Below are 25,320 nucleotides of genomic sequence, written 5' to 3' on the forward strand. Positions count from 1 at the left end.
TAGTAGCTACTAGACATTAAATACTTTTCAATTACTCAGGAACTCTCCAGGTAACAAACCAAAAATATTGACTAATATTGATTAACTACTAAAGATGTGCTCAATATTGTGAATTTAAACTACACACACAACAGAGATCCCTCAATGTAAAAATACAGTGTGCAATACCCCCCCACCCCACATGTGCAATTAAGACTTATTTATATTGTGTGTATATAGTGGTAATTTATCTATAATTTTAAATCTGGGAATTTCCCCACTGTGGGACTAATAAAGGATTATCTTATATTTTTTAATCTTATCTTAATTATTCAGAGAAAAATGTGTTCAGTATTTACTCAAAATTACTCAGTAGTTACTAATTATTAGATACATACTATAGATTACTCAGTAAGTCCCAAAAAGTAATGCAGTTACTACAACAACGTGTGTATATATATATATATTTAGTATACTCAGTATTTACTAGAAATTACTCAAACAAAATGATTGAAAACTTCTATTAACTACTACAATTAAACTACTATTAATTGATTAGAAACTATTCCAATTTATTTGGTAATTACTATGAATTACTCACAATCTACTACACATTTTCATAAGCTTCTATAAAGTCATCAGTTATTACTATAAAGTGTTCAGTAACTACTAGGAAAGAACTCAATATGCAATATGCAAAATAGTGACATTACTGTGAAAGCTATGGGCGCACACATCGGCCCACATACAGGTCCTAAAGTTTCAGAGGAACAAGATACAAGAAACAGGAAGTGGGTTGAAACACTTTACATGTTAGTGCTCACTCTCAGAAACATGGCTGGATTTATGCCCATCTCCCTGCACTGCACGCTTGCCTCTTTCAGTTTTGGCTCCCTTCCTGTAAGGCACACTACAGGGGCAAGAGGCTTATGGCTAATCTAGCCTGCTGCTGCCATATCCCCCCCCCCACCCCACCCCAACCCAACCCAACCCAGTTGGTTGAAGGTGCCATGGTAACTAGACAGCGGAGGCAGGCCCAGTGAGCAGGCAGAGGGTGACAGAAGCCAGCCGCTTAGTGACTTAACCCAGAAGCAGCTACGAGAGTGCTGGGACCCTTACCTCCCTTCGTTGATGAGCTCAATGAAGGCCAGCCCAGCGTTCTTCTGTATGGAGTTCTGCCATTCCTGGAAAATAGAGGAATCTGAATCAGAATCAGAAGTGACATATTTATGTACAGCCCATAACTGAATCCTTGACTAGGTATCATTGCCAGTTTGGATAAACTTTACAGAATCACAGCAAACGCCATTCGATCCAACCCCATTTTGATGAGATACAAGATGTGCAGCACCTGAAACTACGGATACTGGAAGCCTGTGCTAGCATTTCTTCTGCGGTGTTGCTATCAGTGTGTGAAGAGTGGGAGAAGAGGGTTGCATTGACAATCCAACACAATGGGCAGCACTTTGAACACACTTTATAAGCGGTCAGAAACTTGTAAATAACTCATGAAAGAATAAAGTTACGTTAAAACCAAGCACACCGTTGTTTTTCTTGTGAAATTCTCAATACGTTTGATGTGTCACATGACCCACTTCCCATTGAAGAGGAAAACTAAAGTTGGATCCAAAATGGCCGCCATGGTCACCGCCATGGTTTTCCCCTTCCATATACTAATGTGCCACAAGCAGGAAGTTAATATCACCAACCATTCTCCTTTTATTTAGGTGTATCCATATAAATGGCCCACCCTGTACAATACAGATACAGCCAATATATTTACTACCCTTCATAACCAGGGAACCTACAGCTCTTCTAAATGCTATAAGCAATATTGGCGACGACAAAATAGCAGTCTGTCCAAAATACATCTCATTTCGCTCCCTTCTGCTTCCTAATGCACTGCATGTACACTATATGGACAAAAGTTTTGGGACACCTACTCATTCATTGGAAAATAGTTGATCCTGGATTTGGTGCCCAAATTTCTCTCTTTTTTTTTTTTTCAATTTGGTCCTGTCAATTAACCCACCCATTCATACCACCTCCCCCCCAAGCCATTGTGGAAGCGCATCAGACTGCTGAGCCACTTGGAGCCCCTAAGGACAGGCTTTCTACTAGTTTTTGGAGCAGTGCTGTGAGGATTTGATTGCATTTAGCAAACAAATCATAGTGTAGTGAGAATGTTGGATGGCGCACCAATGTGTGTGTGTGTGTGGACCAATAGAAATTCCATAAATATATATATATCAACATACTGCAGTTACATGGTTTGTGAGGCATTAGATACAGTGGGCCCTCAAAAGTGGGCCCTCTAGCCCACACCTGGCATTAGATACAGTGCCAATAGGTTCTTGTTTATCTCCTCTAGGGAGACAATTTAGGGAGACAATTTCATGATGAATGGACCAATAGAAAAAAATTATATATAAATATATATATATATTTTTTTTTTGATACACAATATATATATATATATATATATATATATATATATATATATATATATATATACACATACATACATACATACATACATGTATTTATATTTATATATACACACACACACACACACAACATACTGCAGTTACGTGGTTTGAGAGGCATTTCCACCCTCAAACATACACACCACACTGCTACGGTCCTACAACTTAGGCCTACTTAAACTCTCTCAGCCACAACATCCTAACTAGAGTGGATACCCATGTGTCCTTAGTGTGTTCTCATGTAAGACACACACTCAGTCAGGTGTGTCCAAACCTTTGACTGGTTTATATATACACATATAAGACATGAGTATTTGTCTGCTGAGTGGTTGATTGGTTGCAAACTGACAAGGACTTAGAATGTGCAAGTCTCCTCGGCAGTCTACAGAGGGAGAGAGAGAGAGAGAGAGAGAGAGAGAGAGAGAGAGAGAGAGAGAGAGAGAGAGAGCGGCTCTGTACAAGCCTATAAAACTCGACCAGTAGCAGAAAACTTCTAAAAAAAAAAAATGTGGTTCCATACGTCCCTGCCAAGCATTACGCTGCAGCCCAAACCACACTTCAAACATGGCAAAACGCTGATGGCTCTGAATTTGACAAAAAGGGAAGACGACTAGAAGGTCACGGATCTGCGAGAGAAAGCAAGCGCTATAAAAAGTTCCTGTGAGCATGGGCGCCTTCTCGCCCACTGAGAACAGATCCGTAAACACAGAAGAGATGTAATTGTGGAGTGAAACTGTATCCCCCTCGCCCCTTAAATACAGCCATTTCCTCTCTCCAAGCAAGCAAGTGACAGACCACTGACGACTCCTATCCATAGGCCCTCTGGCTCCACTCGCCTGGAGGGCTGCTGAGACCTGGGGGCAGCTTCTCTCTCTCAGTAAAACTCTCTCTCTCTCTCTCACACACACACACACACACACACACGTGTGTGTTGTATATGCACAACACGGGTCTGGAGCTGATTAGGAGGCTGTTTGGAAGCCGGGCCACTCACTGTGGGAAAAATTCTGCTGCTCTCCTGTTTGCTCTTAAAGGTATGAGCGCAGGGGGGAAAGGAGCACAGGCTGGGTAGAAGTTCAAAAGAAAGAGAGGGGGAAAAGAAAAAGAGAGGGGCTGAAAAATGTTCCCAGGTCCTGAGGTGAAGGGGAGAAGTCTGAGAGGGGAGCAGCTCAGGTGCCCAGAGGAGAAATCTGAGTGATGCCCTGAAAAACCTTCACGAACGCCAGAGAATAAGAATGCTTTGAGAGTGGCATCCTGGAGCTTTTGATAGGTCAGCAGTTCTCTTTGGGTTCAAAGTTCCTGTTACTCCAGTCTGGGTCTGGAGGGCCAGGATCCTGCTCCAATACACCAGAGTATGTGTGCATGGGATTGTGGGATTGGGGATCACTACATGCTTTTTGTAGCTGTCAAAAGAAAACCTTGGAAGTCTGAAGATGTTTGATTTTACATCATTTCCAAAACCATCTGCCCTTTACCTTGTGTTCATCACTGCACAACTCATGGACACGTCATAATGAAAGGGGTTCTGGTATTGATAGTAAAACACTTTTGTTGCCATATAGAACCATTTTGAAGGTTGCAGTAAAGCAGACTGTGGAGTATGTTTCCCTTGTGCATGAGGAACCACTTAACCCCTGTGTAGTCTGTATACACCCCTTGCCCTAAGGGTCAAAAATGACCCGAAGACAATCCATGTACCCTGGTGGTGAACAACTGACAAGGAAGTACGAACAAAGGTAATGTTTCCTCTAAAGTCTGTAGTTAAACATAGCGGTGGCTCATTTTTGAACCCAGAGACAACAGAAGTGTTAACCAGGCAAAGGACTATAGAGAAGAACAGGCGGATAGAGAAACAGGCGGATAGAGAAACAGACAGACAGATATATAAACAGATATACAGATGGTATGCAGTTACATGCAGACAGATAGGTCGAAAGATAGACAGATAGACAGACAGACAAACAGACAAACATTGATAGATGAATAAATAAACAAAGACAGACAAATATATAGACAGACATACAAATAGATAAACAGATAGACAGACGGACATATGGACTGTCTATATTTAGCTGCCTGGTTGTCTGTCTAGTCATATATCTGTCTGTCTAGCTGTACAGACAGACAGATAGATAAATAGATAGATAAACAGACAGATAACTAGACAGACAGACAAATATTGATAGATAGACAGACACAAACAGAAGGATATATATATATTGTCAGACAGACTGACATACAAACAAATGAACAGATAGACAGACAGACAGAAAACTAGACAAACAGCCAGACAGATATATAGACAGTTTGTCCATCCTTCTGTCTATATATCTGTTTGGCTGTTTGTATAGTTACCCTTCTGTCTGTCTATTTATCTATGTGTATGTCTGTCTGTCTGCTAGATATATAGATAGACACAGACAGATTTATCGATAGATAGATAGATAGATAGACAGATAGATAGACAGATAGACACATAGACAGATAGATAGATAGACAGATAGACAGACAGACATATATATATATATATATATATATATAGATATATAGATAGACAGGCAGACAGACAGACAGACAGACAGACAGATAGATAGATAGACAGATAGATAGATAGATAGATAGATAGATAGATAGATAGATAGATAGATAGACAGATAGATAGATAGATAGACAGATAGATAGATAGACAGATAGATAGATAGATAGATAGACAGATAGATAGATAGATAGATAGACAGACAGACAGATAGTTAAACAGATAGAAAGAACAGTTCAGTTCCAACCAACCGAATCTTAACTTGTATTCTAAATCCAGGCTAAGCCGAGACAGGGAGACCATGGCGGAACGCATCTGGTCTCCAAATGTTTGGCGTGAACCCCCCCTGGCCTCCCACTGCCCCTCTCACTCTGCTACACTATCCGCTACCCTTACTGCAGGCAGCCTGCTCCTCATTTGGGGCAAGCCCTGTACAACCCCTTCCTCCGAGCCCCTGCTCCAGCCGAGAGGTGCTCACGTGACAAAAACAAACATGGAAACACACCCAGATGCGGGGGGGGACGCCTGCCTGCCAAGAAAATGACATCAGACCGACATCAGACTCTTCCCAGACAGCCGAGCCAAATCCCGATCCGCTTTGTGTTCTCGAGTGGCTCTGGGGATGGACGCTCTAAAGCTCTTTCATGTCACGTCTCTCACTGTTTTTTCTTTCCTTCGGTCCAGACTGTGAAGTAAGGGCTCCTTGTGGGGCAGCTGGATTGGGTCGTGAAGTGAATTAGCACACACATGCATCTCCTGAGCGAGGTAATACAACCCCTCATGTAAATGTGTGTGTGGGGGGGTGTGAATGCAAACCGCCGGCCACCTCAAGAGACAGCAGTGAGTTTAGTCACTCTGACTTATCTGAGACTGGGACAGGATTGTCAGCAACTGCTCACAGAGACCCAGTATAAATCACTGGCGATGACAGGGAGTTATAACTGCTGTTATTTTATATCTCTCTCTTCTGAGTCAGGTAAAGGATACATTTAAGAGTCCAGAGTCCACTTAAAAAAGGCTCCACCCACAAGCACATAGTAGCTGCCACAACAACCCTTTCTCTTTTCTGATACCGATACCAGTGATTTCCCCTTTTTCTCCCAAATTTTCCTGCCAATTAACCCATCCAATCGTGGCTCACATGTCTCCTCTGATACATACAAGGCCAGCCTCCACCTTTTTTCAACCTGCCACCAGTGCAGCATCGCTGGGCAAGACGACAGGGTTAGGGTTAGGGTTAGAGTTTAGGGTTAGGGTTAGGGTTTAGGGTTATGTTAGGTTTAGGGTTTAGGGTTTAGGGTTAGGGTTAGGGAAAGCGCCGGGTTCTTAGCTCCAACATCCTGGTTACGCCCGGTTAGCCTGCCAAGCATAAAAAAAAAAAACGAAGTAACGAAGGGAAAGAGAGCGTCATCTAACCACCCGGAGAGAGCACGGACAATTGTGCTCTCTCAGACTCCGGCTGCTGATAGCAAAGGGATTCGACCTCGCGACTCCGGGCCATAGTGACAGCACATTAGACCGCAGAGCCAATCGGAGCTCCTTATGTAGTCTTACAATTCTGTATACTCCCCTTGTCCTAAGGGTCACAGAAAAGGGCAATGGACCCTTAGGACAATGGACTCTTTTCAAGAGGAAATAGCGGGTAAGCAGGTAAATATTACGCCTGATGAGCCTGCCAAGCTTTTAAAAAAAAAAGTCAGTAAGGTTTTACAACTGTCTCAAAGACCTTCCTCATAGCTGAAGCAGTAATTTGTTCCCCATTTAGATCCATTTAGGATGGCTTTTGGTTCTAACTCTACACCAGTATTAAAACAACAAGCATTATGTCAGATAATACTTCTAATGCACAAATTCATTCACCAGGGGGTGGCAGAGATGCATGGTCATGATCAGATGCTAAAGATAGGTTCACTTCCTCATTGATGTTCTCCTCCTTATCCTGGATGTTAACATCTGTTTGAAGCTGTGCAGATGCTCTTGAATAAACCGGCATTTACTCATTTAGGGACCTTGTACCTTTTGGATAGCCTGGATCCATTCAGATTTTAGCATGTGCTTGGAATGCATGAAACCCCAGAGAGTTGTGGCACTGAGGAGCACAGCTAAACACCTTAAAGCTGGACTGCGCCATTTGGCCGGAGACTAAATTACCTGCTGACAGAAACCAACAGAAGTGAGAACCTGGAAATGTGAAAACGGTCCATACAAGGGTTAAAAAGTTACCATCTTCTAAGGTTAAAAACAAGATCTTCACACTCACACATCTCTCCTTATGGAACTTCAGTTCTTAAGTTCTTCACTTAAGATGAGCATCTAAAAGTAGGCTTGATCATGATCAAACTGCTCAAACGCTCTTACATCCCCACAGGAAGAAACACAGGATCAGATGAGATTCATTATTTTTTCCGTTCTGCTATCCCATCCAGCATTTTCCAGACACTGACACTCATCAATACTGATTTGCGGTATGATTGGCTATGGCTGGACGCGCTTTGCAGAACACAGACAAAAGTCAATAAGAGTCCAAATGTTTGTGGACACCCCTTCTAATGACTGCAACCAGCTACTTTAGGTGCATATACTGCTGACACAGCTTGTCTAGTCCCAGTATAGAAATGTACTGCCAATTGAATAGGACTCTCTGGAGCAGATAATCATGAACCTATTGGCACCATGCTGCCTAATGCCAGGCGTGGGGTAGATGAGTATAAAAGCCCCCTTGTCATTGAGCTGTGGAGCAGTGGAAGAACTGTGTTCTCTGGAATGATAGATGGTTTTCCACCCAATATTTTTGGAGTTGGGAAGATGAGGATGTTGGGATGAGGTGAGGTGGTGGTCAGCCAACGTCCTGACTTCACAAACACTCTTTTCACCAAAATGGGTCAAATCCTCACAGCAATGCTCCTCCAAAATCTTGTAGAAAGCTTTCTTCACTGGACAGTAGAGACAGAGATAAAACAGGATAAACTCTTTTTTAATACCTTTGATGTTGGAAGAAACACTGAATGAGCAGGTGTCCCAATACTTTTGTTCATATAGCCTAAGGTTTTTTGCCTAGTTTTGATTAAAAGCTCATTAGCAATGCATCTTAATATTTCTAATTCCATTCCTGAGCAAGGCCTTCCGAGCAGGTTGGGAAGGTGAAGGCTAGCACAGGCATCTTCTCAGAAACATGAAGTGCTACTTGATCTTTTAGAACTGCTGCTAACGCAACGCCACTGGGGTGCTAAAGGCGTTTGAAGAACGCCCGCTGCCAGTTCTGTTTCATCACTTAACAGCTAGGGCTGTAGCATCTGTGGTTGTGGAACTGTAGGGATTGAATTCGTGATCTCCTGAAGATAGGGCCAATACTTGGAGGGGAGACTTGGAAGGCCTGTGAATGAGATTTTTGCCAATGTTCCATAAAGTTCAGCCAAACGAACAGGTCAATTACCTCCACTATCATCAAAACGTAGGGAAAACACCTTTTATGGCAAGTTATAACTCTTAATGAACTTGATGGTCCTAAGGTGTGAACTACTTTAGAAAATTCTAAAGTGCTACAAAATGGAAAAGTTCCACGGTCCTGCCAAACTCTGCGACAGCCCTTTTTCTGTTTGGCTGCAGAGGCCTTTTTCTTCCCCTCACCAGAGCTCAACATTAATGGGCGCTGGAGAATTTGCGGCGTCTCAATCCGAGCTGTCAGGAGCGAGAGGGAACGCTTGGCTTTTATCTGCTCTCCACTGCTTCCAACATCTGGAGGTCCTCTGTCGGTAAATCTCCTCGGCTCCACGCTTCATCCCTTATGTATGTTTAAGCCGTTACACAAAATCGACCCTTCTGACCTCCGCTGCGCTTTCTGCCACTTTGCTGGATGGAGACACCGGCTGTCTACGACCTCTGACGAATCGCGATGATTAGAAGGCATAAATAAAAAAAAAAAGAAACGGCAAGATGATTATCACTAATTTATTCATAAAAGTGACAGTTTGCAAACCAGAGCAGGGCAAAAGGTCGGCGCAGCGAAACCCCCGCTGTCTGGGAACATTAGAGCTGAGACGAGCGAGTGAGAAGGAGTTTAAGTTTGTTGGTCTCGAGGCAAGGGCGTCTCTGCTGGAACACGGCTCCTTTCGAAAAGGAGGATCTTCGAATGTGAGCTGCGTACAAATGTGCTCCACACAGGATTCAGAAGTAGATGCGTATTCCATACAAAGTTATTGAGGACAGTTTATTGTGTGTCCAGTAAAATCTGTGACACTCAACACCTTTTTTGTCCTATTTTTTATTTTTAAAGAGCCAAAAAAGAAACTATAGAGCAGGGGTCTTGGAGATCTACCATCTTGGAAACTTCAGACTAACAGAGGTGGTTCTAATGGTCAGGTGGTCTTCATTATCCTGGTTATCCAGGAGTGTTAGATTAGGGGTGGAGCTTAACTCTGTAGGTTAGAACATCTCAAGTACCATGACTGGCCTCCCAGGCCATTGAGGAACCAATACACCAACTGTCGAGTACACTGTATGTCTGAATGTTTGTGGACACCCCTTCTAATGAATAAATTCAGCTACTTTTGGTTGCACCCATTGCTGACACACAGCTTGTCTAGATAAACATGAACTATTGGCACAATGCTGCCTAACGCCAGGCATTCTTAGGGCAGATTAAGGTATTAGTCCCCCCAGCATTGAGTGTTCCCCTGGAATGATGGTGCTACATCTAATACTTCTTGGATGAGTTGTGAAATTGGGGATGATGAGGTGGGGTGGTGAACATCAACCAACATTCTGACCTCACTAATGCTCCTGTCACTGAATGCAATCAAATCCTCACAGCAATGCTGCTCTAAAATCTAGTAAAAAAGCCTTCGTCCCTGGACAGCAGATACAGTTACTTCAACAAAAGCAGACGTTTCAGAAGAAACAATGAAAGAAACGGGTGTCCCAATACTTTTGTCCAAAGACTTGTGTATTCTTTGAACTTTCCAAAGTTTGAGTGTACAGATTTATTACATGGTTTAAAAAAAGTTCTGAAATGTTCTTCACACTTTATCATCTCAATTCTTCTATTCATCCATCCAGGGAATGGTTCATCAGGAGACCAAAGGTTGCTCTTACATGGCTTCCCCTCAAAAAGCCTTCTAATACTTTTATCATGGATTCTTAAGGATTTTTTTTGTTTGTTGTCTGAATGGAAAACCACATACACAGTACATAACCCACACAAAGAGCTTGGAAAATCCATAAAAGCTGAAGGTACTGTAACAAATCACATTGCCTTTCTTCAAATCAATCCTTTCATTTTCTGGGGGCCACTTTAGCCTTGCTTTTAGAATAGCATGTGGTAAATCATGCCCAGCAGAGTGCCGGCTGAGGCTGCTGAGCACTGGCTCCACACAGGCCCTGATGCCTCTAAAAGGACACTGAGCCCAGGCTCTGGTTTCAGCCCCCCTTCGGCCCGATCGATAGATCAGGCCCGGCTTCCACCCCGGGAGCTTTCTAATGGCAGGAAGTTCTGGAGCCGCAGTAATGCTATCTGTGCCATGGGGGGAGGAGGGAGGGAAAGAAAGGGGCTGAATGATCGTGGATTCAGTAATAGCTCCAACAAACAGCGCGAGGGCAGGCAGCATCACTCAGACGTTAGCGATAAAACTGAAGAAAACCCCCCAAAAAATGTGACTTCAAAAGAAGACGAGGCCAAACAGCAGGATTCGTAACTCGCGCCACTCAGTCTGGAGGCCAAGCACTTTTATCAGGCGCTCCTATGGATGTGCATAGCTGCATTCGTGCTAGCTAAATCTCCTCCTGAGTGGGGGTTTTAGAGATATGGACTATGGCGAGATGCTGCTGGGCTCCAGAAAGCTCTACTGCTCTGTGAGCGGTGAGATCCTCCAAGAGAGGGAGAGAGGTAATGGCTTCCTTATGGACTTCCCAGGCAAGAGTGATGGGCTGACAGAAGGTATGTTAAATATCTCCTCCTCTGACGGCAACACTGGGAGCCTGACCCTTTTGAAAGGAAAGGCTTAACAAGAGACCGGGGAGGTCAGCGAACTGTAATATGTCACTACGAGTTAAAGGAGGGCTGCGGAGTTCCTATGGAGAGTGAGGTGAGGCTACACCGGGTCGTCCAGGTGGGAGGCTACGCTGAGACGTCTGGCTGACATACAGCATCTTTTAATATGTAAGATGAAAGGTTATGGTTGTGGTCCTTTACCATGCAGTATGGTTGGGATATGTTATGTGCAAAGTTTATTAAGTTTACATGGATTCTCGGGTGTTTAATAAGGTCTAAAGTGAAAGAAACAGAAATTAATAGTATCCAACATACACTTTTAGGAACGAGAAGTACCTCAAACATTCAAGGGGTCTTAGGAATAATAAAAGGGGCTTTCATTTCCACAAGGACAATCTGTCCTCTGGTTTAAAAATACAGTTTAAAGGGCTCTAAAGGTTCTAGATAACTAAACCCTGTTTAGTTATCATTCTAAGTTTCATGACTGAATAGACAACTGCCTGAGATGCTCTTACAGAGATAGATATATGAGTGTAAATTTGAAACCTGCCAGTGGATTGTGGACATTTAAGTGGTTTAAAGTTTACTTTGGTTTGGAACATTAAAATCCCAAACCCAGAACCACGGAGGTACTGCACTGAGGTTGTGTGATCCTTTGGGTCAGGTTTCTAGTCGTGTTTTCAGGGAATCTAATAGAATAAACAACAATACAATTCTTATCTGTGGTCTGCACCTACTAGTGTTTTCACCAATCCAACTCACCTGATCAAAATCATGAGTTGATTGACAAGTCAAGCTTTAGTTGAAGTGGCGGTATTACAGCAGATAAAACTACTCCATGTTCCTGCTGTAGATGAATCTAGTCCAGTGAATGTCAGTGAATAACAGTGTTAGAGTTAGCTTTCCCATTAACATGGCATGAGAGAGAGAGAGACAGAGAGACAGACAGAGAGAGAGAGAGATTTACCTGAGAGCAAAGCAGCATGACCAGTTCCACCACAGATGTACTGGACTTCATACACACCAAACCTACAGAAGAACAGAGAAGATAACACATTACATATCTTATTACACATTTGTTACATATGTAACATGCCCTAATGCCCTATTTGACATTTGTAACATGTTCTATTACACATTTGTAACATGCCCTATTACACATGTTTGTAACATGTCCTATTACACAAATTATATATTCTATTATACATGTAACATGTCCTATAACACATTTGTTACACATGTAATATGTCCTATTACACATTTGTAGCACAACCTATTGCACGTTTGTAACATGTCCTATTACAGATGTTTGTAGGAGATCCTATTACAGAAATTATATAGTCTATTGCATATGTAACATGTCCTATTACACATTTGTAGCATGTCCTATTGCACATTTGTAACATGTCCTATTTCACATGTTTGTAACATGCCCTATTACACAAATTATATATTCTATTACACATGTAACATGTCCTATAACACATTTGTAGCACATCCTATTGCACGATTGTAACATATCCTATTACACATGTTTGTAACACATCCTATTACACAAATTCTTTATTCTATTACACATGTAGCATGTCATGTTACATGTTTGTAACATGTTCTATTACATATGTTTGTAACATGTCCTATTACATATGTTTGTAACATGTCCTATTACATGCTTGTAACATGTCCTATTATACATGTTACGTGTGTAATAGAATATGCAACATATCCTATTACGCGTGTTGCATATCCTTTTACATGTTCCATATCATTACATTATGTTACCAATATAATTATGCGTTACATTTTCTATTGCACACATGACATGTCTTATTACATACCCTATTACACATGTGTCCTATTACACACTGCAGATTTGTTATACTATGCCACCCTTATTATTGTATTGCATTATTGTGCTGTATTGTGTCCCTGCTACTGGCTACTAAATTTCCTTTGGGGAAATTATTCATATATATATATATATATATATATATATATATATATATATATATATATATATATCTATAGCAAACTGCAGATCCACAGGCCCTGAGATTCAGCACTGATTAATGCTGTTTTGGTGTTCTGGTGGTGATGTGGGCTGGTGCAGAGTGGTTCTGCCTGTAGTTGCTGTCATGTCCAAGGCCTGTGTGTCAGATGGCTAACAGTTCTCAGAGGGCCAGAACATGTCTCAGGAGGGGCTAGAGGTCATCTTCTGCATGTCAGTGTGAGATTACGTCAAGGCCCATAAATTGTGCCATTTCTGTTCGAAATCCTCGTAACGCAGGAACAATGCAGCAGACGCATTTCACAGGAAAGTCACAGCGTTATAATGAAATCACAAGAAAAAAAAGTTCATCTATTCAAACAAGTGCAGAAATTTGCTCAAATTGGTTCAGAACTAAGCTGTTACTTATGTGTGCGTGGATATGATATGTGCATAATAATTAAGTAAATACAATGCATTATTTTATCTGTATTTCTTTTACCAAGTTTCAAAGAGGCAGGACGCCACTGCGATAAAACTACACATGTAGAAATAATGGCTGTGCTGGACTATCAAAAATAAAGGTGCTAAAAAATGATATTTAAGTGAGACCACAGAAGAACCACGGCTATGGCTATAAATTCTATCGAATTCAGGTTGTAAAATAGTGCAATACAATGTCCCTACAGTGAATATTTTCTTTTTTATCACAGAAGTTAGGGTGTGTCTTGGTACCTACCCCCAATTTTACTCCAAATAATTACACAGCAATTTGCAGTATGTACCACACACACTCTCAGGAAAGCAAAGGTACCAAACTGTCACTGGGGTGGTCCGTACTTTTAGTAAGGCAACCAAATCGAGACATATTCCACTGCAGCTTGTTCACTGACTCTGCTCTGTCTGACTGGAAAAGTGAATGTCATGAACTTTAAAGGTACACAACTGGACCTTGGGGACCATGTTGTACCTCTGAGGATACGTTTACATTGTTTGGTCCATGAGGAACACAAATGCACTTGTATTGTACCTTTCCTTCTGGCAGTGCACTCACCCAGTTAATACATACAGTCAAACCTTTTAGTCATTTCAGTGTAATTACATTAGACTGGCTTGGAACTCACGATCATGTTACAGAGGGTAATAACACAGTACTTTTAAGTTGTACCTTACCATCGCTTACGCATTGAGCTAAATATTACATTAAAAATATACTATATATTTTTTTTGCACCATTTAAAATGATATGATAAAATAATGATAAAAGCCAGTCATTTACTGAAAGAACAGACATTCTGCTGAAAGTATAGATTCTAAACTTTCAAATAATGTAGAAAGGAAAATATTGTATTGAAATGTAAATGTGTGAAATATTATTTTATTATTTATTTAATACATTTTAATACATTTTATTATTATTTTATATTATTTATTTTATTATTTATTTAATACATAAATATATTTTTATATCTTTTTGTAATGTAATAATTAAATAAAAATACAATTCAAAATTTCACAATTTAGTTAGTACAGATTATAACTTCATAAAAATACTTTATTGAATTGTGTATTAAATGTAATGTGTTGAATGTAATTTTTATGCATAAATATTAATGTAATAAAAAAAACATTGTACTTTACCCATAATTTAATCTTTTCGTAAAACTATTTATAAAATGAAATAAAATAAATATATAAATAAATATAAGTGGAGATAAATGGACAGAATATAAATGGAGTCTAAACGTATTATATAAGATTATATGTAAATAACTGCTAGAATTACATAATTAGATTAGATTACTGCTACAGCAAAGGGGCAATTCTAAGCAGAACAAATTATTAGCATAATTAGGTTTGTTTTCTTTTTTTGACCCCACTTTATTTTAAGTGCTTTTAATAACTGTGTACGAAATAATTATTATATAATATTACAATTAATTATATTTCTATAACTACTGCTGATATCAAAACTGATGCTCCTACATATGTGTAATTCCATCATCTGAACTACTGTAATGCATGTATGCATGTACATTGTTACAGTTAATAACAGTTACACTGTTATTACATGGTTATTAATGTACAACTACATAGTTAATAGCAACTCTTATAAAATGAGGTACCTTGTCTTAGTTTATATATCCCTTTTGGATATATGAGGTTTTCTAACACTGAGAAAATACCAAATCTATAATCCCATATGTTTGAATGCCTTTACTGCCCAATAGGTCCACTCCATAGATCAACGGACTGTCCAGGCCGTGCTCTCCCTGAACTGCCACTGTGTCATTTACACCCCCTCTTAACTATGACTGATCGCTTCCAAAGCATTCAAACCACGGAAGCTGCAGCACTGTAATATCACAGAGGGTGAGTGTGCAAGGGGCCCGCCTTTACAATCCTTCTTTCACATTTATGAGGCTGGGTTTACGTCCCACCATGCTGTACACGGGGTGACCCCTAACAGCCGCTGACCCCGCTCTCGCTGCGGACCGGGGAGTCCATAAGTCAGGTGGCTGAGTGACCCCCGACTCACGCTGCTGGACAAACTAAATGCATTCTATTTAAACAGCACCACGCCAAGCTTTTCCAGTTAAGCCCAGCCGGCCTGAAATGTACCATTGTCCAGGGCGACTGTGGGGCTGGAGACTCGGGCCGGACAGCGGCTCACAACAAGCACACTGTTCCAGCCCAGGGGCCTTGCTCTCAGCTCCAAGTGTGTGAGAGCCATCCAGGGGGCGAAAAGGGCATAATTGCCCCCAGTGACCGTGTGTCTGGAGGGGGGCCGGGCAGGGGCTTGACCTCTGGTGCCGTGTCGGGTGATGGATGGTGGGTAATTATGGGTAAATAGGGGCGCCTTTGCACCGGCGAACAGTATTTCAGCTGTAAGCAGAGAGGAAGTGAAGAAGGTGGAAAAAAATACAAAAAAAAAAATTCTGGCTCGGGCTTCTGCAGGACGGAGGGGTGGAAGGATGGTGTTGATGCAGAGGGTGGAATGAACATGGAGGGATGATTCATCTGCAAGGAAAGGAAGTAGCGCTCATGTGTCTGGTATTATCGTCCTGAGCTTCGGTAGAAAGAGGTTTGCCGTGGTGACGTTTAACTGCCTCCATTAACAATGCACTGTTTGTCCAAAAGTTTGTGGACACCCCTTCTAATGAATGCATTCAGCTACCTTAAGATGCACCCATTGCTCACACAGATGTGCAAACGCATATATACTGTCTAGACTCTGTAGAGAAGTGCTGCCAATAGAATAGGACATACCTGGCACCATGCTGCCTAATAATACCAGGCATGGGCTAGAGGGGAATAAAGCCCCCCAGCACTGAGATGTGGAGCAGTGGAGAAACTGTATTCTCTGGAGTGATGGATGGTGGTGCTCCATCCAGTGCTTTTGGGATGAGTATGGTAATTAGGGAGTTGGGGATGAGGTATAAAGTGGTCATCCAACATCCTGACCTCACTTATGTCTTTCTTGTTGCTGAATGCAATCAAATCCTCAGATAAGTAGGGGTTTCAATGTGTGTCAGTGTGTTTCTACTGTATTTATTGCTCATTGTTTAATCAATCCTTCATTAAGTGACTGGACTCTCTCACTGACAAATCTACACTCCGTTGACAAAAGTATTGGGACACCAACACATTACACCTGCAGGACTTTTTTTATAATACCTCAGTCTAAATCTATGCATTAATATGGAGCTGGACCCCCTTTGTGTTAAGCTCTAACAGCAGCAGGAGGTCTGGAGCTCTGCAGTTATTGAGTCAGCAGAGCGTTGGAGACTTTTCTGCACTCTGCTCTGAGCTCAACACTCGGCCCTGACCCTGCTCTGTAACTTTACATGGTCTGATACTCGGTGGCTGAGCTGCTCTCTGTGGTTCCTCCTAAACGCTTCCACTGTTTAGTAATAATACCACTCACAGCTGATGGAGGAAGATCTAGGAGGGAGGAAATTTCACCAGCTGACTTGTTTTTGTTGTTGCAGCGGTGTCTCCTATTACATACAGAACCACGCTGGAGTTCAGTGGTTCAGTGAACCACACAGTCTTTCACTAATGTCTGAAAACACAGACTGCATGGCTAGATTTGTTTGATGTTACATAAGTGTGGCAATGGGATTGAAGGAAGCACCTGAATTTGACAATTAAGAGGTGTGTCCCAATACTTTTGTCCATTTAGCGTATGCAATGTCTGTGGGCATAAGGAAATGAGGGGAAATAAGGAATATGTGTTTTTCTAACTAACTCAAAAGATACAAAATAGTCTAGTTTGCTAACGGATGTGTCAATTTATTCTAAATATAAGATATTAAAAGAAATATTTAAAAAGATCTACTTTTGAAGTTCTGGAGAACCTTTACTTTGTGTGAACGTTCTTTTGTTCTCAATTTGAAGGTTTCTTCAAAACCTGGATTTCAAAGTGGTTCTTCTAGGGTATCACTCAAAAAATGAAAACAAATATTATATGTTATAAATATATATGTTATATATCATAAAAATAATATTTGTTTACATATTTTGAATGATGCCCTAGAAGAACCACTTTGAAATCCAGGTTTTGAAGAAACCTTTAAATTGAGAACAATATATATATATATATATATATATATATATATATATATATATATATATATATATATATATATATTCATAATATATTTAATAGTGTCATATAACCCTATTATAAATAAACAAATATTTTTAATAGTGCAAGAAAAATGAAACACTAACATCTATCGATATTAATATGAACTCTTTAATTCCCATAAACCCCACATTATCATACTCCGACATGTCTGAACATGCTAAAGCACAGTGAGGAAATGAAGGCATGAGCCGCTAGCGACCTGGGCTATGAGCTTAAGGTTACGAAGCTTCAGGGAGTCAGGTAAACTAAGGCCTTTTCAAACTCGTCGGCACGATGGATCTGAGCACGAGAACATCAGAGTGAAAGGAAAAGCAAATGAGCTCGTTCAGCTCGTCCGCTGCAGCATCAGCCGCCTTGATCAAGCTCAGCATCCTTCGTTTAAGTAAAGAAAAAGTATATATTTTTTTGCAGACTGAGGTCAGACCTGCAGTCACACTTCTTCACATTCATCGCCATGGCAACACATAACTTTCCTCCTTCTATCTTATCTAGCTAACTGTTTGAAGCCTATTTGCACTATTAAGAGTGTTTGGTTGTAACTCTTTTTTAACCTCTCCTGAATTATTTGAAGTGTTAATCATCACTTATTTTTTCATTTCCTCTCAGTGCCTTTGAAGTTTTTATTTATTTATTTTTTAATCTAGCCCTTAAAAGCACATTTCAACTAAAACCTACATGAAAGGAAGAACCCAACGTTTAATAAAAAGCAAAAATATTAAAAATAATAAAATCAAAAATCAAAAAAGAAGCTTTGCCGTTTATTCCGCCTGGGTTGATTTATTTGGAGTTGATTTATTTCCTAAATAAAAGCTTGATTTTCACAACTCCAGATCCATTTTGAAAAGTCATCAACGTCCCCCTTAAGCAGCAGCCCGACCGGTTTCATAGGTAATAACTCAGCTGACCAATCACGTCATTCAGGAAGCCAGCGGACTTTATTAGGTCACTAATAAGGCTATGAAATTGGCACTTCACGCCAAATTTCAGCACCTAACATCCACGGTGTGAAGCCACCTAAATTTGGAAGGACTTAGGTAAGTAGACGATACGGTTAAAGACAGGAGCTTGGCTGGTAAAATGTGTGGAAAGGCAAGGTTTGGGTCCAGGGCATAAAGGGTGTGTGTTTGTGTGTGTGTGTGAGTATAAATGTGTGTGTATGTGTGTGTTTCATTAAAAGGCTGTTCCAGTCAAAAGAACACATATTTTGACTGCACTGTAATCATCTGGCTAAAGGTCTGAAGAGACTGCAGGAATACATTAGCTTGAACAAGCTGCCATTGAGGCCGACTCGCGCTGGGCTAGCCGGTGGAAGGAGCCGGAACAAGTGTGTGTGTGTCTGTGTGTGTGTGTGTGTGTGTGTGTTTGTGTTCAAACAGAAGATGCCCTGACGCACGTTTGTGAGTAGGCCGTATACAAGTGCGTTCTTTTTTTTGCCCACCCGTTACACCAGGGAGCTGCAGTACCAAAGCAACTGTGTGTGTTCCAGTTAAGTCAGCAAGCCAGACATCCACAAACACACACACACACACACACACACACACACACACACACACGAATGCACACACACTATGAATTGTTAATCTGCTTCCTACATATGAGAAATTCCTGAACACAGCTGTAAAGAGCAGTTATACAGAGACAGAGCACTGACAGATCACAACCAGATTAAGAGAGAGAGAGAGAGAGAGAGAGAGAGAGAGAGAGAGAGAGAGAGAGAGAGAGAGAGAGAGGAGGTAAAAGTCTTCTGCTTGAATTGAAACTCTTGAGAGGTTTTGAAATGTGAAAGTACTGAAAGTAAGCTCGGTGTGTTTTCCTGTCGGAGTGAAACAGCTGTTATGATGAAAAAAAGAGCATGGTTCGAATGCCTGAACCAATCAGCTTGTGTGGCCAGAACTAGCTGTTAATATATATATATTATGTATTTCAGAAAATATAAACATTAAATATGAACTCTAGATTTAGGCCACGCCCATTTTTGGTACTTTAAAATATTTCGATATTTTGAACTGACAGATACAGAAACCGATATATATATATATATATATATATATATATATATATATATGTGTGTGTGTGTGTGTGTGTGTGTGTGTGTGTGTGTTTATACATATACATGTATATATTTTTTTTCATTAGGGCTGTAATGCAATGTATATACTACATATAGAGTACATATCTGCATTACTATCACCCCAGTTCAAATACATGCTGTTGGAAAATTCACATCTTCTACAGAGACAAACTTTGCATATTCTACTATTATAATAACTGCTGTATTCAAAATTATACACCTCTCATTAATTATATATATATATATATATATATATATATATATATATATATATATATATATATATAATAGTGTTGTCAACATTGACACTTTTTACAGAAATGAATCATCTTATCAAGTTTGGCCCCAACTTCCTCCAGTAGGTCTCTCTCTCTCTCTCTGCAGAGCCTAGTGACGTATTAGGGGGTTTATTTAGAGATGCAAATACAGCGCCGCTACTGTTGAGCTCAGAAGGTAGATTACACTTTATTTATGATGAAATATGGATTAAATCTCATAACTAACTCTAATTCACACACACACACACACACACACACACACTCAGACGTTCCTCTCTAAGCTAATGCCTGATCATCTATTGATCTCTATTAAAGCTTCTATCCGAGCTTCGTCTTGCACTGAGATATTCTAAGAATTGGTTTCCTAGAGCCAGTTTATTAGACATACCACACATCAAACACATTTGTGTGTGTGTGTGTGTGTGTGTGTGTTTGTGTGTGAATATATATCACTTATATATTTCTGACTACTTTTTATTGTAGCTCTTCCTTTTCTTTTCTGAAGACGAGGTTAGGCTTGTGATTAGTTGCAGGATTAATAGCAAGTCCAGCAAACAGTGACCATAAGGCTGAGAGGTCAGTGAGGACGACGGTGTATCTGCACAGACAGAAGAAGGTCGTTTATACTGTACCTTCTATAAGAAGCTCTTGGCCATGGCTTCCCAGCAGAGTGCGACTCAGGAAGGGTGCAAAGTCCACAAAAATCTCCCTCAGTAAGGGGGCCACCTTCTCCAGGGCACGCTCCAATTTAGTGGTGATACTATAGGAAAGAAAAGAGAGAGAAATAATGAATAATTATGAATAAGATAAGAAGTAAACATAAAGACAGTTCATGGATAAGGAATATAGCAGCAAATCATACAAAACAACACATATGTGACTGGGCTTAAACAATTTGTTGATGTAACGAATTTTTTTCATGCTAGTATTATAGCGTGTTGTTTCCAGTTCTGGATTAGCCCTGATTACCAACAAAACCACAGCCCACAGCTCAGCAGCGCAGAACTGTAAACTGGGAAATCTAGCCTCGCATTATTAGGATAAATGGAGATCTGTGCTAACATTCTGGAGAGCTTGCCCGGTCTGATGGCCGGGCATGGAGTTTTCACCTGATCACTACTTATTATAAACTCTGTGAGGAATATATGATGGACAAAACTCCATAACGACTTTATAATCCGCTAATATACATAAATAGTAGGGCTGAACAATACATCGCTTTAGCATTGCCACCGCAATCGCAGATTATATTTGCTCAATATTATTATTATTATTATAAATTACATATTTTCTAATTTATAACAATAATATTTATGTATATCATATGTTGGATTATTCTGATGACTTCTGGTGACTTCTAGTAAAAATATATATATATTTTTCAAAACTTCCAATATATATCTCAAAGAATACAATATCATGCAGCTCTTATATGTAGTGTTTATTACACTATAAATCTATACTACTAACTACGCATCGCTGTATATATTACTGTGTGTAATATAAAATAATATAATATAACCTATTTTTATTGTAGTTAAGTAAATCTGTTTTTAGGTCAAAAGATCACAATACACACACACACACACACACACACACACACACACACACACATATATATATATATATATATATAATTGTCATATCTTTAGAATATATATATAATATACACACACACACACACACACATATATATATATATATATATATATGGGGGGTCAGCAGTTGGAATGCTGGGCATCGACAGGATACCTGTCGATACCTATGCTCGGCAAGCTACCACTGTTGGGCCTATGAGCTAAGCTTTTGTGTGTGTGTATATATATATATTTGTATATTGTCGTTGCCACATTCTAAAGATATGACAATTTGCATGACAGCGACTATCTCAATATATATCTATCTCAATATATATCTATATTATATATATATATATATATAATATAGATATATATTGAGATAGATATATATTGAGATAGTCGCTGTCATGCAAATTGTCATATCTTTAGAATATATATATATATATAATATACACACACACACACACACACACATATATATATATATATATATATATATGGGGGGTCAGCAGTTGGAATGCTGGGCATCGACAGGATACCTGTCGATACCTATGCTCGGCAAGCTAACACTGTTGGGCCTATGAGCTAAGCTTTTCACCCTCCCTGTTCTACAGACAGCTCAGCGATGGCTGTCCTCACTCTGGGTACGTGTGCTTACTGTCACTGTGTGTGTTTGATCACTAGTGTGTGTGTGTTCTCTGCACAAATGGGTTAAAGGTGGAGGCCAAGTTTCATCTGTGTCCAACAGTAACGGTGAATATGGTCTTATACACAGATGGTAGATGAAGATTAATTAATTATAATTAATTCAATGTAATATTAAGATTTCCTCACGTTTCTCACAATATCGGACTAGAGAATATATATATATAATGTATTTTATATTAAACTTATATTAAACCTTCTCTTGGACTGCAATGGTGTATCACAACAATAGGTGTACTAGCACCTATTGTTACACTGAAATCATTACCAATATATACACAGCTTTTAAATACATACGGTTATGATGAGATCAGTGATCAATACCGAGATACAATTTTACAATCTGATAACCAATCAGCAAACATTTCCATGTCTCCTGACTCCTGTCTCACCCTCTGTACCTAATACCAGCCAGGTTCTCTGCTGGTTTGCTACAGGTTCAGGTTTTAAGTGAATAATAATGTGTGAACTGGGGTAAAACACTGCTGAACTGCTGGCTGGTTGAAGTTGTTGTGTTTGAGTGTGAGCTGCTGCTGATGCAGAGTGAGCGTCTGAGCCGCAGGTTAGGCAGCGGAGCCTCTACAGCCAGACACTTTCATCATTGACTTCACACTCGCCGTAAGTGCTGTCGGTTACTGCTGCCATGGCAACTGATTTGCGAGTCGTAGTGCAGGATAGGAGGAGAGGAGAGTGTGTGTGAAGTGGAGAGACCCCCAGAGAGAAAAGAGTGACACACACACACACACACACACACACACACACACACACACAGAAGCTCACACTTTCTCTTCCGCAGTCACAGTGGCTGGGCTTTGTGATTTCTGTCACAAAGTGTTAGATGAGAACAGTGGATGGTCCTAAGGTCAGAATGATGTGCACACACACACACACACACACACACACACACTCACACTCACACACACACACACACACACACACACACACACACACCTACACATAATCCATCCAATTCTTTCATATTAGCACTTGCGTTGCCCTGCTTGACAGTTTACACACATACACACACAGACACACACACACACACACACTCCCCAGGTGATGTGTGAGGTGTGGGATGTCTTGTTTGTTGCAACCTCCACAACAATGACAAAAGCAAACCACATGATCTTTCACCTCAGCTGGAAACAAAAGAAAGCTCGGGCGTCTGAAAGCGGCTAATGGCTGGGGATGAATACAGACCCCCTCTGGTGGTGATGCTCTGCTGCTGCCATTATTTACCATGGACTGACACACACACACACACATTTTCCATACCACAATATCAATTTCATATGATATACTGCATCTCTTTTATTGTCGTTCTTCAATGTTATGACGTCTACATTGTTATTTACATTGTGTCAATATTTTACGACGAAGGGCCCAATAGAACTGCTCCAAAATGACCTGGAATACAAAGCTCCTGTAAAGCTGCTATTAGTTGGTTTGACAGCGCTGATATTGTGGTATCTATGTGTAGTATGTAGTATGTGTCATGTGTAGTATGTACTGTAAGAACCTATATATGAGAACCCATATGTAATAATACACGTATTTTTTTATTTGCATTATATGCATTATATACAATTATATACTTATATGTGCATATATGTAAACCACTAAATAAAAGTCAAGAAAGGGCACAATATTATATACGCAATATTTAAAAATATAATAAGAAATGATGGTTCAGAATGGTTGCATTGTTGTATAAAACTATGCATTTATATTTAATAAATATAATATATAATATAAATAATAAAAATATAATAAAAAATCATATCATACTATATATATATATATATATATATATATTCACCTAACACATCTCCTGCACTGTAGCTCACCTCATGTTTTCCATGGTGTCTTCAGGCATCGGCCCTACAGTCTGCACTGCAGGCAGGTTCTTACTGGTGGCTCCGTTCACAAAGCTGGAGGAAGACGAGCAAGAGGAAGAGGCAGGCTCTGCAGCTCCTGTGGGACAGAGAGAAAACAGAGAGGAATGACCAGTGCTCTAAGTGCACCCCCGGTGTGTAAATACAACACACTGAAGCACAAAGCAAACAGATGTATATATCTGATGTATAAGGTAACCCCTAACTTTATTTCTAAGTATGAACCCCTAACTGTATTTCTCAGTACATTACACGATCTGCTCAGAAGGGCATAGAAGAAATAATGCTATATTTTAATATATTTTCCCATGATATGGGAAGTTTCAGTAATAAATAATTTGACGCTAATTGTAATTAAAAGCAGAGACATCTTATGATGATCTGAATTGACACACAAAATTGGTAGACGTGCCGATTCCAACCTGTTAAGAGAAAGTGTAAATCAACTGTTAAAGTAATTAACTGTGTAATTAAATATGTTATTACATTTGCATAGTACTGTAGAACAAAGTTTACACTTCTGGGAGTTAAGCAAAGCAATGAAAACTGCCATAACATCTAAGAGCATCAGTACAAATCCAATTCAGAAAACAACGCCCTAAAAAACTTCATCGGAAAGCAGCCACCAAACCTCTAATGTCACTCTGTCCAATTATGACATATTTCAGGCAGGAAACAGCATAAGTACATCAAGAGCAGCTATCAAGCACCAATCAGCCTCTTCCCCGCGAGAGATTTGATCACTGTCTACATTCCCCTCATTTCTGTTCCTGTCAAAGCCTCCTCTCCGCGGCGTCTCCTTTAGCTCCCAACGTGTGATAGATATATCATAGGGATGGACTGTCATCGCGTGAAAGCACGAGGCGTCGCGAGACAGCGGAGGACGGGAACTCTATTACACATCCGTCACTCCACTTGGCAGGGACTAGCATCCCTCAGAGAACAGAAACAAGCAGGAGAGGTGAGGCTAGCCAAGGGGAAGAAGGCAGAATTCGGTCAAATCCGAAATCAGTTCCACCTCACCTTCCCTTGCGCCCTAGCTTCAGAAGAGAGGGAACTAGCCGGGTGTCAGTGATGCCCTCCCGTCACCCCTATTGTTCGCTGCTATCTTCTCTCATACATTTAGCCATCTAAAACTGACACTAGTGGATCAGCGATCTGCA

The 25,320-nt window shown here is 40.3% G+C and overlaps 1 protein-coding gene across 3 annotated transcripts in view; it reads right to left on the reverse strand.

Annotated features, from left to right (window-relative positions):
- nbeab (neurobeachin b) overlaps nucleotides 1-25,320 on the reverse strand; it is a 464,498-nt gene that overhangs the window by 213,824 nt on the left and 225,354 nt on the right. For all 3 annotated transcript variants that reach the window (XM_072691521.1, XM_072691520.1, XM_072691522.1), the window contains exons 31-34: nucleotides 24,110-24,236; nucleotides 20,610-20,737; nucleotides 11,955-12,016; nucleotides 1,099-1,163 (exon numbers count right to left, since the gene is read on the reverse strand). In XM_072691521.1, the coding sequence (XP_072547622.1) occupies nucleotides 1,099-1,163; nucleotides 11,955-12,016; nucleotides 20,610-20,737; nucleotides 24,110-24,236 (382 nt within the window). The remainder of the gene's footprint in view (nucleotides 1-1,098; nucleotides 1,164-11,954; nucleotides 12,017-20,609; nucleotides 20,738-24,109; nucleotides 24,237-25,320) is intronic.

Source organism: Salminus brasiliensis, chromosome 11, assembly GCF_030463535.1.
Source record: "Salminus brasiliensis chromosome 11, fSalBra1.hap2, whole genome shotgun sequence".
Classification (NCBI taxonomy): domain Eukaryota; kingdom Metazoa; phylum Chordata; class Actinopteri; order Characiformes; family Bryconidae; genus Salminus; species Salminus brasiliensis.